Source organism: Callorhinus ursinus, unplaced genomic scaffold (assembly GCF_003265705.2).
Source record: "Callorhinus ursinus isolate GAN/ISIS: 27379988/994484 unplaced genomic scaffold, GSC_fseal_2.0 scaffold2, whole genome shotgun sequence".
In the NCBI taxonomy this organism is placed as follows: domain Eukaryota; kingdom Metazoa; phylum Chordata; class Mammalia; order Carnivora; family Otariidae; genus Callorhinus; species Callorhinus ursinus.
The window spans coordinates 37,334,539-37,352,964 of NW_027397064.1; the positions used below are offsets into that span (position 1 = coordinate 37,334,539).

The 18,426-nt window shown below is 37.3% G+C and overlaps 1 protein-coding gene across 2 annotated transcripts in view; it reads left to right on the top strand.

Moving 5' to 3' along the window:
* DNAH7 (dynein axonemal heavy chain 7) overlaps positions 1 to 18,426 on the top strand; it is a 279,079-nt gene that overhangs the window by 100,692 nt on the left and 159,961 nt on the right. For both annotated transcript variants that reach the window (XM_073880956.1, XM_025894388.2), the window contains exons 28-34: positions 533 to 745; positions 2,425 to 2,523; positions 6,796 to 7,044; positions 9,439 to 9,588; positions 11,995 to 12,177; positions 12,530 to 12,706; positions 15,182 to 15,313. In XM_073880956.1, the coding sequence (XP_073737057.1) occupies positions 533 to 745; positions 2,425 to 2,523; positions 6,796 to 7,044; positions 9,439 to 9,588; positions 11,995 to 12,177; positions 12,530 to 12,706; positions 15,182 to 15,313 (1,203 nt within the window). The remainder of the gene's footprint in view (positions 1 to 532; positions 746 to 2,424; positions 2,524 to 6,795; positions 7,045 to 9,438; positions 9,589 to 11,994; positions 12,178 to 12,529; positions 12,707 to 15,181; positions 15,314 to 18,426) is intronic.

Here is an 18,426-nt window from a genome sequence, read left to right on the forward strand (position 1 = left end):
TGACTGCAGACTCAAAAAGTTAAAAATATCTCAAAATACCTTATTTATCTAACATAGCCTTGTTATTAGGAGTTATCTGATTAGCCCGCAGCATACAATTAATTCTATTCCAAGAGAGCTTCACTTGAAGCCTGGTCTCCCAATACCATGCACTTTCTCACCAGCCCATATGAAAAGCCCAGCTTTTGGACATCCCAGCAGGCTTAGATATATTTCCCCTATAACCTGTCACTTCCCAAGAAGAATAGAGCATAATTGATACTTAGCATGTGAATTAATAATTCACCCAAAACCTAAGTATCATGAACGTTCTTAAAAGCATAACTTAAGGCAAAATAGTGATACAGAAGTTAATGATATTTATAACAATTACAAGAAACACGTTTTTAAAATTGTTTTTATCTATATGATTTGGACATTGTAGTTGAACATTATTGCAGAAAAGCTATATAGTCATAACGCATTAGGAAATGCACAGTAGGGTTGTCTTTACAATGGTCTTTTCAAAAATACCTTTCTTGCACTCCTGTAGGCTCTCTTTCGGACAGTAGCAATGATGGTGCCTGATTATGCCATGATTGCTGAAATAGTCTTGTACTCCTGTGGGTTTGTCATGGCTCGGCCTCTGTCGGTAAAAATCGTGGCTACCTACCGCTTGTGTTCAGAGCAATTGTCCTCGCAACATCACTATGACTATGGCATGAGAGCTGTGAAGTCCGTGCTTACCGCTGCTGGGAATCTGAAGGTAGAGAACTCAAGTGATTTCTTACTCATGAATTTTCTGTTCGTAAATCTCAGGACCCTGTGTCTTCACAGAATTCCAGTAACTGGTTGGTTTCATCAACTGAAAAAAATCCAGCTATTGTACTAAAAAATAGTTGATCATTTGCACATGTGAAAAAAGGAAGTTTTATGATTTGTAAAAACTTAATTCAAAACTTAATTAAAACGTAATTCTTACTGAGTTCTGTTCCATAATTTTGAATGCATGAAAATAGGTACTACCAAGGAATGAAATTCCTTGCTGCTGAGAAATATTTTGAAGGCTTTCAGTCTATATGAATGTGTACAGCTTTAAAGGAAATAATGTATAATTAATAAATATATACACATGTGCCAAAACATTATCAATTAGTGTAATTATATAATTACAGCCTATTGTAGACTAGCAGTTATAGACTTGCAATATAATGTTTGTATTTTAAAATGGTATAAATCATAACTATATAGATGGAAAAATCCAAATATTTTAAGACTTATGTAACTTTTCATTGAAAGTATTTTGTGGAGGCATGAACTAAAACTGTGCATTAGTTCTTTATGAAACAAAGCAAGGTAGGCTATACTTAATAACAAAATGCAAAATGTGACCTTGGAGTTTATAAAATTTTCATGTTCATGTTTTGTCGAAGATAAAGATTTTAAAATATATTCTACATGATTAAGAGCCATGGCATGCGTTTTTATCTTCTGTAATAAATGTTACTGAGAATTCTGATATATAATGGTAATATTCTATTTCACATTAACCTAGAATAACTGCACACCGTTGTTTTTTGCAATAAACAAATGCAACTAGAAGTAACAATTTGTATTAACCTGGCGCTGTCAGGATTACACTGTGGTCAGATAATGGGAAAGATAATGCATTGTCTAGTGTATGTTATCACTGACATCTTGACTATGGAATTGAGCTATTAAAGTTACACAGCAAATGAATCCTGCAAATGAATCCTTTCATTCTTTGTCAAAAGCTAATTTAGAATTGTTGAAAGTGTTGGCTTGAATATTTTGAAGTTTGTTTTTATTATATCAAGAAACAATTTAATTTGCTTTAAAATAATAGCTTCTCAAATAACAAAATAGACTTTTGACACCTCACAATTTAGGTGTGGTTAGACTGATCCAAAGACAAAGTCCACATGAGCAGGATTAGCTTTGGCATTGGGTGCTCTGAACTTGACTGCTGGGCATCACTGACTTTGTAAGGGTAAAGCCAGTTGGAACATGGAATTTATTAGGCAGAAAGATTCTAGAGGAAAGGAAGAGGGTTCTGTAAAATTAAATGCATGATAATAGGAGAAACTTTGGAGTGAGATGTTGAATAAAGTACTGAAGTTGGGAGAAATAATTTGGAGTTCATATTTTTGTGAACTCTGCAAACCTTATTATGGGCCTAACAACACGTTCAGAGTTCAACCAGGTTTTTAGTAAACTTTGAGATTACCACAAGTCTTTGGGAATTTTTTCAACCTCTAAAATTAATAACAATCCAATTAAATGAAAATAAATGAGAACAGTTTTATGTGGGTTTAAATTGTCTTTGGGGCCTGTGTGTGTATGCGTGCACACATGTGTGTGTGTGAATATGTAGGGGGTGCACTTAGTGGATGGAGATTTCATCATGAGTGTATTTTCTTTTAGCTGAAATATCCAAACGAAAATGAAGAAATTTTGCTGCTTAGATCTATTATTGATGTAAATCTGCCAAAATTTTTGTCCCATGATTTACCACTCTTTGAGGTAAGGATATTTATTATTTTGGTGTATCAGAATTTTTATAATAATGTATTTATCAAATGTCCAAGTTTACAACTCCCTATGAGAAACTTCTACAGAAAATAATGATATGGCGCAGAGAAACATAGATCATTCCATGTTGTACTTGAAGTGTGTTTAGCTCTGTTGCTTCAGATGACTTTCAAGAAGTTGAGATTTTTAATATTTTATTTATTTATTTATTTATTTAAGAGAAAGAATGAGAGAGAGAGAGCGCATGAGAAGGGGGAGGGTCAGAGGGAGAAGCAGACTCCCTGCTGAGCAAGGAGCCCAATGCGGACTCGATCCTGGGACTCCAGGATCATGACCTGAGCCGAAGGCAGTCGCTTAACCAACTGAGCCACCCAGGTGCCCAAGAAGTTGGGATTTTTAAATAGTACTTTTTGTTTATGCAATGATCATCAAATAATCACACAAAAGTTATGAAATATGTTTGCTGATAAATTGCACTAGAATGTAGGCTCCATGAAGGAAAATAATGGGTCTAACACACCACTGAATCCTTTGCACAGAAAAGGTACTTGGCAAATGTTTGTTAAATTAATAATTGAAGAAATTTTTTTTAAAAAGCTTAATTTCTTGGGATGCCTGGGTGGCTCAGTTGGTTAAGCGTCTGCCTTTGGCTCAGGTCATGATCCCGGGGTCCTGGGATCGAGTCCTACATTGGGCTCCTTGCTCAGTGGGGAGCCTGCTTCTGCCTCTGCTTGCAGCTCCCTCTGCTTGTGCTCTCTTTCTCTGACAAATAAAATCTTTTTAAAAAAATAATAAGCTTAATTCCTTTAAAAGCGTAAAATGGCTTTTATGAAATTGATGTTTTTCAGGATTATTTAAAGGAAGAACTAAGTTTAATTATCTAGTTATATTTAAGATTAGACTATTAATTGAGAAGAAGTATTAGAATAATGGTTAAGGTTTTCATATTATCATTTGATGTCATTCTTTTCCTTTTCTCTGTCTCAGTTAGAAGGAATTGGGGGGGCCATGGGCTCCCAGCAAGTGTTAGATGTTGCACTAATATGTGCTGCCTTAAAGTAGAGGTAGTTAGCTTCCAACATGTAAGGACTGAAGTGGTATGATGTTATGGGGATGGGGAGGGGTGACACTGCCACTGTGGTGTGGCCCATTGTCATCCACTCTCCATAGTAACCATGTTTCATCATTCCAAAGGATCTTTCCAGTACTTAGAGCTGGCAGCATAAATACAGAGTGACTCTATGAGGAATAGGTTCAAATTTTCTTCCTAACATTTTTTCCTCAGTTTCTTTGGTACTAGGATACTGGACAAATTTTTCAAGAGTAAAGACTCTATTTTTATACAGTGGAAATATACCTCACCAGATGTGTTCTCAAGCAGTTGTGTATTCATCCAGTGAACATTTATTGAGCAATATCTCAAAAATGGAGCAAAACTGTCACTTCAAATTAGGACAGTTCCTTGTTGTGAGACTGTCCCATACACTGTAGAACATTAGGCATCCTTGCCCCCCCCACTCACCCCAGTGTTGATAGATCTCTTCTGTTGTGACAACCAGACAATTCCACATATTTTTGACTCTCTACCAGGCAGGAGAGTCAGGGGAACTGGTTTTGGTTGAGAACCACTGGATACCAAAGATGTTCTTGAGTGGTCTCCTTCATTCAAGGTCAACCAAAAACAATTTGAACAATATGAGAAGATATGTTTGTTTATTTACCAAATACTATGCACTTACTATGTATCAGACACTCTTCTAAGAGCTTTGCAAATAGTAACTTATTTAACGCTCATAATGACCCAGTAGGTCAGGTGCTATCATTATCCCTGTTTTACAGATCATTTAACTAAGGCAAAGGTAATTAGCTTTGATTTATGGCTAGTACATGAGTGAGTGGGGATTTCAACCATGTAGTCAAGCTGCAGAGTGCTCTTAACCACTGAGCTGCATTGCATTTTCCTCCTCTTTATCTCACGGAAACATTGCTTTGATAAACTAAGATCAGTTTCTCCATAACAGCATTTGAAGGATTAAATATAGGGGCAATTAAACTCAGAATTCATCAATTCTCAAGTATAGGTCAAATATATGTTTTCACATGAAGCACTTCTGAATTTTTACTTTTACCTTCAGAGTGAAAATAAGTCCTATTTCTTACATAGGTTTGCTATAATACTTATAAAATAGCCTGAACAGTTTATAAAGGTATGTTTCTTAGAACTTGCAATCAACTTTATATATTCCTATACACTAAGTATGGAATCCTAATTCTTTCCAATCATACATCATATGATTTTATCAGTTTCCTAAAGCTGCCATAACAAAGTACCACAACTTGGTGGCTTAATACAATAGAAAGATATTCTCTCAAAGTTCTAGAGGGAAGACATCTGAAATCAAGGCTCTAGGAAAGACTCCTTTGCCTCTTCTTAGCTTCTGGTGACTATTGGCAATCCTTGACATTTCCTGGTGTGGGTTGGCATCACTCTGATCTCTACCTCCATCATTACATGGCCTTCCCTAGGTGTATCTGTGTTTGAATCTTCTTCTCCTTTCTGTTGCGAAGACACCAGTCATTGGATTTGAGGCCCAGGATAACATCATCTTAATTTATCTAATTATAACTGCAAAGATCCTATTTCCAAATGAGATTACATTTTGAGGTTTTTCTATGGGCATGAATCTTTGAGGGACACAAAGCTGATTAAAATCCTAGCCACCACAATGATTAAAATACCTTTGAACTAATTTTTGTATGTGATACTGAGGTGTGGATTAAAGTTCATTGTTTTGACAATCCAGGCATTCTATCTTTTTATCTTTTCTCTACCAAATTGTTTTTGTGCCTTTGTTGAGAATGAGTTGTTCAAATGTGTGTGGGTCACTTTCTGGGCTCGCCATTCCATTCCATTGGTATATTTGTCTATTGTTATACAATATGAAACTGTCTTTATAATAAACCTTAAAATAAGGTCATATTTGTCTAACTTTTTAAAAGTATTGTAAAATTGTAAAAAGTTCTAGAAGAAAATGGGAGAAATCTCTTGTGATGTTGGGTTAGGCAAAAATTTCTTAAACAGCATCAAAAGCACAATGCATAAAACAATAAATTGATAAAATAGACTCATCAAAACTTAAAAAGTTCACTCTTTGAGAGACATTGGTAAGAGGATGAAAGACAAGTTGCAGAGTAGGAAAAAATATCTGCAAATTAGATATATGATGAAGGGCTTGTGTACAGAATATTTAAAGAACGGTCAAAACTTACCATTAAGAAAATAAACCAATTAAAAATAGGCAAAAGATTTGAACAGGCACTTCACTAAGGACATATACATAAAGCAAATAAGCACATGCAAAAACATTAGTCATCAGGAAATGCACATTGAAGCCACAGTAAGATACTGTGACATACCTATTAGTGTGGATAAAATTAAAAAGACTGACCATACCAAATATTAAAAGTGTTATACCCTGCTGGAATGAATGTACAATAATACAACCACTTTGGAAAGCAGATAGTTTCTTAAAATATTAAACACATAACCACCATATTATCCAGGTTTTCCACTCTTCAATATTCAACCAAGAGAAATGAAAGCATTTGTCCATACAAAGAGTTGTATATAAGTGTTCATAGCAGTTTTGTTTGCAGTAGCTCCAAACTGGAAACAAAGTATCCATCAACAGGGGAATGGATTTAAATGTAATACTTGTATGCATTGAACTATTAATACATGATGTCACATATGGGAATCTCCAAATATTTACACTAAGTAAAAAGAAGTCAGAGAAAAGTAGTACCCATAATGTGTAACTTCATCTATATTAAATTCCAGACAATGCAAATAAAAAATAGTAACAGAAAGCAAATTAGTGGTTTCCTGGTGATGGAGGTGGGAGGTGGCAAAGAGAGTAGAGAAGGAGGATTACAAACGGTCACAAGGTGGCTTCTGGGAGTGATAGGTTGATTATCTTGATTGAGTTGATGACTCCACTTATTGAATTTGTAATACTTTAAATATATATAGTTCATTGTATGTCAGTCATACCTCTATAAAGCTGTTAAAAATACTGTTGAAATATTTAATGGCTCTATTTCCATCATTATTAAATATGAGGATGGGAGGACTTTTATCACGTTTGTGTGTGTGTGTGTGTGTGTGTGTGTGTGTGTGTGTGTGTGTGTAGAGAGAGAGAGAGAGAGAGAGAGAGAGGCTATCAGATGTGTAATATAAATCCCCAAATCATCTATCATCAGGGAATCACTTCAGATTTGTTTCCTGGTGTGAAATTACCAAAACCAGATTATAATGATTTGCTAGCAGCTATCAAAGACAACTGTGAATCCATGAATTTGCAAATGACCAGATTCTTTTCTGAGAAGATACTTCAAATATATGAAATGATGATTGTGCGTCATGGTTTTATGATCGTTGGGGAACCGTTTGGAGGAAAAACCAGTGCATACCGCGTCTTAGCTGGAGCACTAAATGACATATGTGAAAAGGTGAGTGTGTTATTAATGCATTGATTTATTCATAATCAGCTTTGTGCAAGATAGAATGTATAGTGATTTTAAAAGACACTTTAATGTAGCAACTTAAAATCATGGAAAAAAATGAGTCAAAAGGAAAATACTACTAAAAAGATAACATGAAACAATTATGAAGTTTAGCGTATGAAGGATCTATCATAGGTTTGCCGGTCAACCTTTTATTTCTTTTCAAGATTTTATTTATGAAGGTAACACATGTTGTAGAAAAAATCTGAAAACATGAGAAGACTGAAAGCTTTCTTTTCATACTTTCAAGAGAGTGTTTTTCATGTTTCTGGGTGATTAGATTAATAATGTAAACTTCTGTGATTGGGTGCTTGTGGTACTGGAGTGAAAGTGTGTTTTGTATTATATAACACATACATGTGCACACAAATGCAATAAATGCTTGTATTACTCACAACTCCCATCTTACACATCACAGTTTGGTCTACTTTGACATGCTAAAGGAACGAGGCTATTTTTCATTCTCCAACTAATACTGCACTTTTCTACTTTTTGTATTTTGAATAATTTTTGCTTCACATATTTCATTGTTTGTAGCCAAATGAGATTTGTGATCATGATATCTTGATTGTGAAGTCTCACTGGCCTTGCTGCATTCTGGGGACAAAAATCTTGCTTTAGTGGCAACAGCTTCCTCTAAGAGGGTGGGGCTTTCCCATACTTCTCGATGTAGGATGATGCGTTGTTATCCCTCTGGTGGGCACAGAGAACAACGTGAAGACCTCGAGCTTGTTTTACTGTTTAGTGTTGTTATTCCACATCTTTTCTTGAGTTCAGTAGTTTGTGTCCCAAGCCCCAGGGGTGGTGGGCAAAAGGCAGTGTTGGGAAGAGTTTTACTTGTTATGTTATATATAGAAATGATGACAAATAAGAGAGCACAGGGGATTTTAGGGCAGTGAAACTATTCTGTATATGATACTGTAATGATGGATATGTGCCATTATGCATTTGGCAGAACCTGTAGAATGTACATCACAAGAGTGACCCTTAATGTCAACCATGGACTTTAGTTAACAATGTATCAGGGACACCTGGGCAGTGCAGTCAGTTAAGCATCTGACTCTTGGTTTCAGCTCAGGTCGTGATCTCAGAGTCGTGAGATTGAGCCCGAGTCGGGCTCCACTCTCACTGTGGAGTCTGCTTGAGATTCTCCCTCTGCCCCTCCCACTCATGCGTTTTTTCTCTCTCTCTCTCAAATAAATAAATCTTTAAAAAAATTATAATGTATAGGGGCACCTGGGTGGCTCAGTCATTAAGCGTCTGCCTTCAGTTCAGGTTGTGATCCTGGGGTCCTAGGATCGAGCCCTGCATCGGGCTCCCTGCTCAGTGGGGGGAGTTTTCTTCTCCCTCTCCCACTCCTCCTGCTTGTGTTCCCTCTCTTGTTCTCTCTCTGTCAAATAAATAAATAAAATCTTTCAAAAAAAAATAAAATGTATCAATATCAGTTCATCATTCATAATAATATACCACCCCAATGCAAGTCCATAATAGTAGGGGAAATGGTAGGGGGATTGGGGGGCAGAGGGAGTATATGTGAAACTCTGTACTTTCCACTCAATTTCTCTTTAAACCTAAAGCTACTCTAAGAAAATAACGTCTATTAATTAAAAACATAAAATTGCATGCCCTAAGGGTGTTAACATCTTTTGTATAATTCCCACACCAGATTTCAAGGTTCTGGTCAAAATTGACAACTTATGAATATTAACTTTTCAATTCTGTGAGAATGGAACATAGTCCCCTGTATTTAGATCTTTTCATTTTCTTTCAGAGAATGTCTGGTAGCATGAGTCAGCCAGTTACAGCCTATAGGCCAGCTTTGGCTTCAAACCTATTTTTCTAATGCCAGAGAACTGAGAATGGTGGTAACATTTTTTAAGGTTTATAAAAAAAAACAAAACAAAATGAAAAAAAAAAAAACAAAGAAAAGAAAGAGAAACGGAGAAGAATATGTGACCAACTATATGTAACCCGAAGAGCCTATAATAGTTACTATCTGACCCTTTACAAAAAAAAAAAAAAAAAAAACAAATTGCCAACTCTCCTTTTGTAGTTTTAGGTTTATAGTTCTTTCACATCATTTGCTAATTTATTACTATTTCATGAGTTTTAAATACTATTGTCAATGGTATTTGTAAAATTTTATTTTTTTTTTAGTTGTTCATTGGCCCTGTATAGAAAATACAACCAATCTTTACATATCGACTTTGTATGCTTTGCACTTCTTGCTTCTGGTACTTCTTTGGCGTAGTCTAGGATTTTCTACATATCCACTCATGTTTTTTTATGTATAAAGACAACATCCTTCTAACTGAATGTGGGTTTTTTTTCCCCATTAAGGGGTTAATGGAAGAGAACAAGGTTCAAATCACTGTTCTAAACCCCAAGTCTGTCACCATGGGTCAGCTGTATGGACAGTTTGACGTGGTCTCACATGAGTGGTCCGATGGTGTCCTCGCTGTCAGCTTCAGAGCATTTGCTACTTCAACGGTAAGCACTAGCACTTGAGCGTGCACATTCAGAAAGACCATCATAGTTCCTTGCGATGCATTTCTGACTTGTTTTCCAGTTGTTTCAGACAAACATGTTTCTAGTCCCAGGTATTTATTTAAAACACAATCCTGGGTGGTCCAGCAGTGTTTCCGTGAGGAGCATTGTTAGCACCTACAGAGATGCCAGAGGCCGGGCTGGCCAGAGCCTTTGCCTTGGTGCACAGAGAGGAGACAGCAGGAGAAACAAGGGTAGGGAAAAGCACTCCTGGCTCTCTTTTTTTCTGGTTATAGGATAGAGGAAGGAGAACATTGAATAATGTGAACCTTTGCCTCCTTCAGCAATGTTCTTCCATCGCCCACCTTTTGGGCTGCCGTCTCAGTCATACCCACTAATTGTTAGGCATGCTCCAATTTTTAGACAAGAAATTGCAGACCTTTATAAAACAATGCTGCGAAGTTCTAACACTTGGCCCTACTGTGTTAGGAAGAGAATGGGCTGCCTGTGTGCCAGCCGCTGACTGTTGTGAATAACGGGCACTAACCTCCTCCTGGCTTATTCTACTGATGGCTGTTGCCTGCTCTTATGGGAAGAAGTCCACAGACCACTGTGTTAACTTGATTGCTGTAGGTTAGCAGGGTGCGCACAGAGTGTGATCAAATGGGAGACACCTTGCTAAGTCTGGTCTTAAAAGAAAAGGGGGAGATGCCTGGGTGGCTCAGTCAGTTGGGCTTCTACCTTCAGCTCAGGTCATGATCTCAGAGTCCTGGGATCAAGCCCCACATCGGGCTCCCTGCTCAGCCAGGGGTCTGCTTCTCCCTCTCCCTTGGCCTCTCCCCCACTCATTCTCTCTGTCTCTCTCAAATAAAATCTTTAAAAAAAAGAGAAGGGGCCTAGGCTAGAGACATTTAATTTATTAAATCTTTTTAAAATAAAAGTTTCCTTTATTCTGCCTACCATGTGTCCTGACTTTGGTGCTCTTTATCCACTTAAGGACCCAGCTGATCATGACTCTTTCGTCGGTGTAATAATAGAAAAATGTCAAAACTCAACCCTGCTTTTAATGGCTCAAGGACCTCGGACAATAAGTAACATAAGACTTGGCTTTCATGGGGCAGAGATCTTGCCCAGTATCAGGCTTTACTAGTAATTTCAAGGATAAAAGTAACTGTGAGGCAGATGGAGGTGTGAGATCATTGATATAACTTCTCAGGTTCTTTCTTTTTTCAATGGATGCCCTCTGGCCCAGATTAACACATGACATCTCTAGATAATGTATGTAGTCACATTATTTATACAGAAATAATTATGAGATACCTCTTATTTTATACTCAGTTACATTGCATACATTACATTTTCCAGGACATTTTGCCCCATAAATACTCAGTCTCAGGTTAAGGAGCTGACCTAAAGTCACACAGCTGGTAAGTCGTAAAGCCAAAAGAAAAGTGAGGTCCTTCAGACTGTAGAGCCCAGCATCTCGCTGTCAGATGGCCGTGTTGCCCAAAGTGGAGATTAGCAGGCATGGGAAGCCAACAGTGCAAGGGAAAGTTGATCTTGAGGTGATACCCGAGGTATGAGCTCTTCCTTGCTTCCTGAGCATGGCCAGAGCTGGCTTTTGAGTGTGGTGTGGGGCAGCCTGAGTCTATGACAGGTCCGCTGTCTTGTAGATTAAAGCAGTTGGCTACAGGGCCTGAGAAGGTGTTAGGATGGATTCAAATCCCTCACCACTTCAACTTGAATTCATAATTGCTGCAAGTGAGCCAGGGCATTGTCTGTGTGCCCAAAAAAGTGGATTCATAAGATCTGGAAAGGAGAATCAGCTTTTGTACTCTTCAGGGACTACCTGGCCACTCCTTAATATTTGTTGAACATTTACTATAGTTCAGACAATGTGCAAATATTGTCATATTTATCACTGTTAGACTGAATCTTATATTAATTTCCTGTATCACCATGAAACCATTCAACCCAAGAGGGTGTGTACGTGTGAATTCATTCAGTGGAGGGAAGAAAAAACTTGATTTAGCACCCAAGAGTGCTAAATCTGTATGAACATAATACCACATAGAATCAGATAATTCAATGAAAACTGTTTTCCCTGGCAATTATATTTTTTTCTCATAATACTTTCTAAAACATGTTATATGTGAGTCCAGAAACATTGGAAAAGATGGGATTTTGAGAAAAGATGTTATATTTCTGTCTCGTCCATGGCACATATAGGTTTCTTCAGTGACTCTCTCTCCACACACATGCACACACTTTATTCAAAAGATGCCGTTAGATTTTCATGATGAAATTAATTTTAAGAGTTATATTTTTAAATTGTGAAACATTATTGGACTGTTTCCTTACATTATCACTATTAATTTTTGCCCTTTATTCATCATATGCATAAACCAGACACCAGATAGGAAATGGCTAATTTTCGATGGACCAGTAGATGCAGTGTGGATTGAGAATATGAATACAGTGCTGGATGATAACAAAAAGCTGTGTCTGATGAGTGGGGAGATTATTCAGATGTCACCACAAATGAATCTTATTTTCGAACCAATGGATTTGGAAGTCGCTTCTCCTGCTACTGTAAGTTCTCAATTTTGACATCTGCTTATAAATTTGAAATGCTATAAATGCTTTTCTTACTTAGAAATTTTGACTTTGAATGGAAAAAATTAGTAGAATTCATTTTAATAGTACTCCAATTCTTTAAGAACAGGCATATCTTTTGACTTACCTTGACAAATTTAAGAGTCAGGGATTTTTTCCTCTTTATCTAAAACCATTGGTAAAGTTATAGACAAAAATATAGATCATGAAGTTACATAAAATATTCTTTTTTAAAAAGAATTTTCTAAGGGTTATAAGAAACAGATGTACCAAGTCATATTTCTTATAGAAGCATTACCTTGATGGTAAACAATTTTTCTTTTTCCAGGTTTCCAGATGTGGTATGATTTACATGGAGCCTCACATGTTAGGCTGGAGACCACTAATGTTGTCTTGGATAAATCTTCTACCTGCTGCAATTAGTCTTATTCAGAAAGAATTTATAGTTGGCTTGTTTGACAGAATGGTCCCAGTTTCCGTTGAATTTATTAGAAAGCATGCGAAGGTAAGAGGGATGAGAATTTTAAGACTTAAATGGAAAATCCAAATCAGCCAAATATATTCATTTTAATATGTATTGTTAATGTCAACTCTCAGATACTAAAATAATTTAACAGGCTTAACTAAAAACTTACCTGATTAAAGTAAAAAGATTTTAATTTATATACTTACTCTCCAAAAAAAAAAAGTTAATGAGGCATTTTAGGGTTTGAGAAAATGTATAGATGCTAATCTATTCCCTCCTTAAAAAAAAAAAAAATCTTAAAAGTCCACCTAACCACATCTGGGTAAAAATATCCTAGAATGTTATCTCTCATTTCTTAGGGACTATTATATTTTAGTTTTCATTTTTATAATTTTCTTTGTTTTTCAAAGTTCCTAGAATAAATATATATTATTTTATAATCAGCAAAAGGCCAATTTTTTAAAAGTAATTCATTTATGACATCTAAGGAATTAGATAGTGGGTAATAATGGAGGAACACGTTATTGCTTAAGGCAGGCTAAATGAGGAAGCCACTCTATTTAGCACGAGTGCATCTACTTGTTTAGAGATGACTGTTATTGGCTAAAAAACTGGGATTCAGGGAGGAAAGTCAGTCCTCGGTAGAAGACTGAAAGAAGTCCAAATCCATTTTTCCTTCTTTCAGTGTATCCTGGGGATTGGTGCAGGGGGAAAGGATACAATGGGGAGAAAGGACAGCATGAATGGAAATCTCTTGCCTCTGAGAGTTGATCAAGTTCCAGCCAGGCTCTTAAACCCTCCCCAGCTGGAAATTGTAGAGAAAGTATGCTTAATTTCTGCTCTGGGAGATATCAGCTAAAGGTCTTTTAGGATGACTTTAGCCCTGGAACAAATAGAGGGACACAGGGCTGGTATTTCTCCTGCCGTTGGAAATAGAATAGAAAAGCTTAAGGCACAAGTTGAGTTCAAGGTACAGATATGGAAAGCAGAATTTAAAATCATGCCAGTGGATATTACCTAAAGAGGAGAAAAGATAAAAGAGCAAAGAATAGAATCCCGGGTGTAGCTGTAGCTGCAATTTCAGGGAGGAGAGCCTTTTAGGAAGCAAATAGTCGGTATTACCAAAACCACTAAGAGGTCAGGGCAGAAAAGGAGTGGCACGTGTCCCTTGGATTTGGCAATCGAGAAGATCATGGGGAGAAGGACATGGCCCAAGTGCTTTCAGGGAAGAGACAAGGTTGCTCCAGGGCAGTTGGCTGAATGTGGGAGCGACTGGCCACAATACTGGGGTACGCTGCTCTTTCAAAGCAGCTGTTAAAAAATTTAAAAACCAAGCAAACATGAAATGTGTTGAAGATGTGAACTAATCATGTTTCAAAAACAGTTAAACTTGGAAAATAAGCTATAGGTGCCCTCCCCAACCCCTACATTGTTAGAGAATGTAGGTCTTATGAATATATGAATTTTCCATATAATAACTATCTTTTTGGCAGCAAAAGAGAAAACACACTTTTAATATGAGCTTCTAAAATGGTGTTACGTGAAAACAATGAATCGTGGATCACGACATCAAAAACTAATGATGTATGGTGACTAACATAACATAATAAAATAAAAATTAAAAAAAACTAAAAAAAATAAAATAAATAAAATGTACTCTGCACTTTTGTCCTTTCAAATTTTGGATTCCTCTTAGTTACTATACAGTAGTAAGTGTCTTATTTTGTATTTTAGTCTTGCGTCAATCATACTTAGTCCCATCCGTAGAAACTCCGTTGTCATTTCTGCCTGTTTCTACTGGGACAGTGGCTAAAGATGAAGTCTGCTGCTTCTAAACTTCAGAGTCCATTTCAGAGAGTTAATACTTAACGTGTTAACCACGAAGCGATACCACTCAAGATTGGAGGGAAGAAGACACATATTTGTGGAGAACTTGCTGTATGTGGTGCACGGTGCTAGGAGCCGTACACACTATTGCATTTATTTTATAAACTGCCAGGGTGAGACCCAAAAAAGTAAAGTGCATGGTGTTTACAGCACTCTGGGAACATTTTGTGCTCTTCAAGACTTGCAAATTTATTTCATAGGAATGAGTTTACTACGAGGACTGCTGTAAAGATGTATAAAATAAGTTTGGAAACACATTCATTTAATTCTCTGAAAGATTTTTTTTTTAGTGTTTTGATTTACAAAATCGGTATAAAGATAGATTCTAGGTCATTGATGAATACAACTGACCATGTAAAGTAAACTTTTTGATTTGGGGAATCAGTGGAGGAGTGGTTCAAGAGTGCATCCATGGGACAGGACATCCAGTGGTGCCACACGATAGACTAGGGAATTGATCTGTGCCTCAGTTTTCCCAAATGCAAAATGAGAAGTATAATAGTGCCTTTTCATAGGTACTATGGCTATGAGGGCTAAGTAAATTCAATAAGTATTAGTTGATGCTATTTTAATTAGTACCTAATTTAAGTTAATTTGTTTTAGACACTTTCCCCCTTGATTTTTCAGGAATTATCTCCTACTTCAGATACAAACTTAGTCCGATCCTTAATGAATCTGATAGACTGTTTTATGGATGACTTTGCTGATGAAGTCAAGGTGAGAGAGAGAAATGATCGAGAAACCTACTCTTTACTGGAGGTAAGGTCCATTGCCTTTGAATCTTGAAATAGAAAGACATCTACTGCTTTCCCCAAAGCTTCCTGATTGATAAATTCATTTCTCCCCTGGCACTAGAGGCTGGACGGCAAGGAAAATAGGTGCCTCTAAGGAAGCTCCTCCACCGGCAGTTCCATTGCATCATGAGGTTTGGGTGAACCCCAATGATACCCTTAGGTCTGCTACTGAGATCTTAGGTCATTTAACCAGCCTCAGAAATTATCAATCCCCAGGACAGCAGTGACCTTCTCTTTAAAGATCTTATTTATTTGTTTGAGATGGAGAGAGCCTGCATGTCTGCGCGCATGTGCACATGAGCAGGGGAAGGGGAGGGGCAGAGGAAAAGGGAGAAGCAGACTCACTGCTGAGCCGGGAGCCTGACCCCGGGCTCCATCCCAGAACCCTGGGATTGCGACCTGAGCCGAAGGCACACACTTAAGCGACTAAGCCACCCAGGTGCCCCAGCAGTGACCATTTGATAACCAGATTCACCTCCCCTTCAACCTGCAAATCATAATAATTCTTTGTGTTTTTCCTTGATTTTCTTCCCTTTTTCTTGAGATACAACTGTTTAAGATATATGTGTGTTTATAAATATATATTAACATTGAGGAAAGCAAGAAAATATGTATAAACACATTTTTCAAATAGGAATAAAATTATCAATGGACCTTGACTGTTCCTTGATAAAAAATTATGTATTGTTAATGGTAGCACTTCTAATGTGGTCAAGATGTTGCTCATATTATATACTATTAAATAAATTAATTTAAAAAATTTTTATTAACATATAATGTATTATTTGTTTCAGGGGTACAGGTCTGTGATTCATCATTCTTACACAATTCACAGTGCTCACCCTAGCGCATACCCTCCCCAATGTCCATCACCCAGCCACCCCATCCCTCCCCCTCCCCTCTGCTCCAGCAACCCTCAGTTTGTTTCCTGAGATTAAGAGTCTCTTATGGTTTCTCTCCCTCTCCGGTTTCATCTTGTTTCATTTTTCCCTCCCTTCCCCTATGATCCTCTCTCTTGTTTCTCAAATTCCTCATATCAGTGAGATCATATGATTCTTGCCTTTCTCTGATTGACTTATTGCTTAGCATAATACCCTCTAGTTCCATCCACGTCATTGCAAATGGCAAGATTTCATTTTTTCGTGGCTGTGTAGTATTCTACACACACACACACACACACACACACACACACACACACACACCACATCTTCTTTATCCATTCATCTATTGATGGACATCTAGGCTCTTTCCATAGTTTGGCTATTGTGGACGTTGCTGCTATAAACATTGGGGTGCATGTGCCCCTTTGGATCACTATATTTGTATCTTTGGGGTAAATACCCAGTAGTGCAGTTGCCGGGTCGTAGAGTAGCTCTATTTTCAACTTTTTGAGGAGCCTCCATACTGTTTTCCAGAGTGGCTGCACCTGCTTGCATTCCCACCAACAGTGTAGGAGGGTTCCCCTTTCTCTGCATCCTCGCCAACATCTGTCGTTTCCTGACTTGTTAATTTTAGCCATTCTGACTGGTGTGAGGTGGTATCTCATTGAGGTTTTGATTTGGATTTCCCTGATGCCGAGCGATGTTGAGCACTTTTTCATGTGTCTGTTGGCCATTTGGATGTCTTCTTTGCAGAAATGTCTGTTCATGTCTTCTGCTCATTTCTTGATTAGATTATTTGTTCTTTGGGTGTTGAGTTTGATGAGTTCTTTATAGATTTTAGATACTAGCCCTTTATCTGATATGTCATTTGCAAATATCTTCTCCCATTCTGTCAGTTGTCTTTTGGTTTTGTGGACTGTTTCTTTTGCTGTGCAAAAACTTTTTATCTTGATGAAGTCAAGATAAAAGTTCATTTTTGCCCTTGTTTCCCTTGCTTTTGGTGATGTTTCTAGGAAGAAGTTGCTGCAGCTGAGGCCGAAGAGGTTCCTGCCTGTGTTTTCCTCAAGGATTTTGTTGGATTCCTGTCTCACATTTAGGTCTTTCATCCATTTTGAGTCTATTTTTGTGTGTGGTGTAAGGAAATGGTCCAGCTTCATTCTTCTGCATGTGGCTGTCCAATTTTCCCAACACCATTTGTTGAAGAGACTGTCTTTTTTCCATTGGACATTCTTTCCTGTTTTGTTGAAGATTAGTTGACCATAGAGTTGAGGGTCCATTTCTGGGTTCTCGATTCTGTTCCATTGATCTATGTGTCTTTTTTTGTGCCAATACCATACTGTCTTGATGATTACAGCTTTGTAATAGAGCTTGAAGTCTGGAATTGTGATGCCATGGGCTTTTCTTTTCTTTTTCAACATTCCTCTGGCTATTGGAGGTCTTTTCTGATTCCATACAAATTTTAGGATTATTTGTTCCATTTCTTTGAAAAAAGTGGATGGTATTTTGATAGGGATTGCATTAAATGTGTAGATTGCTCTAGGTAGCATAGACAATTTTCACAATATTTGTTCTTCCAATCCATGAGCATGGAAGGTTTTACCATTTTTTTGTGTCTTCCTCAATTTCTTTCATGAGTGTTCTATAGTTTTCTGAGTACAGATTCTTTGTCTCTTTGGTTTGATTTATTCCTAGGTATCTTATGGTTTTGGGTGCAATTGTAAATGGGATCAACTCCTTAATTTCTCTTTCTTCTGTCTTGTTGTTGGTGTATATAAATGCAAAAGAAATCTTAATTTTATAGTGGATTTTATATCCTGCCACTTTACTGAATTCCTGTATGAGCTCTAGCAGTTTTGGGGTGGACTCGTTTGGGTTTCCCACATAAAGTATCATATCATCGGCAAAAAGTGAGAGTTTGACTTCTTTGCTGATTCAGATGCCTTTTATTTCTTTTTGTTGTGTGATTGCTGAGACAACAACTAGGGCTTCTAGTACTATGTTGAATAGCAGTGGTGATAGTGGACATCCCTGTCGTGTTCCTGACCTTAGGGGAAAAGCTCTCAGTTTTTCCCCAGTGAGTATGATATTCACTGTGGGTTTTTGACAGATGGTTTTATGATACTGAGGTATGTACCTTCTATCCCTACTCTTTGAAGAGTTTTAATCAAGGAAGGATGCTGTACTTTGTCAAATGCTT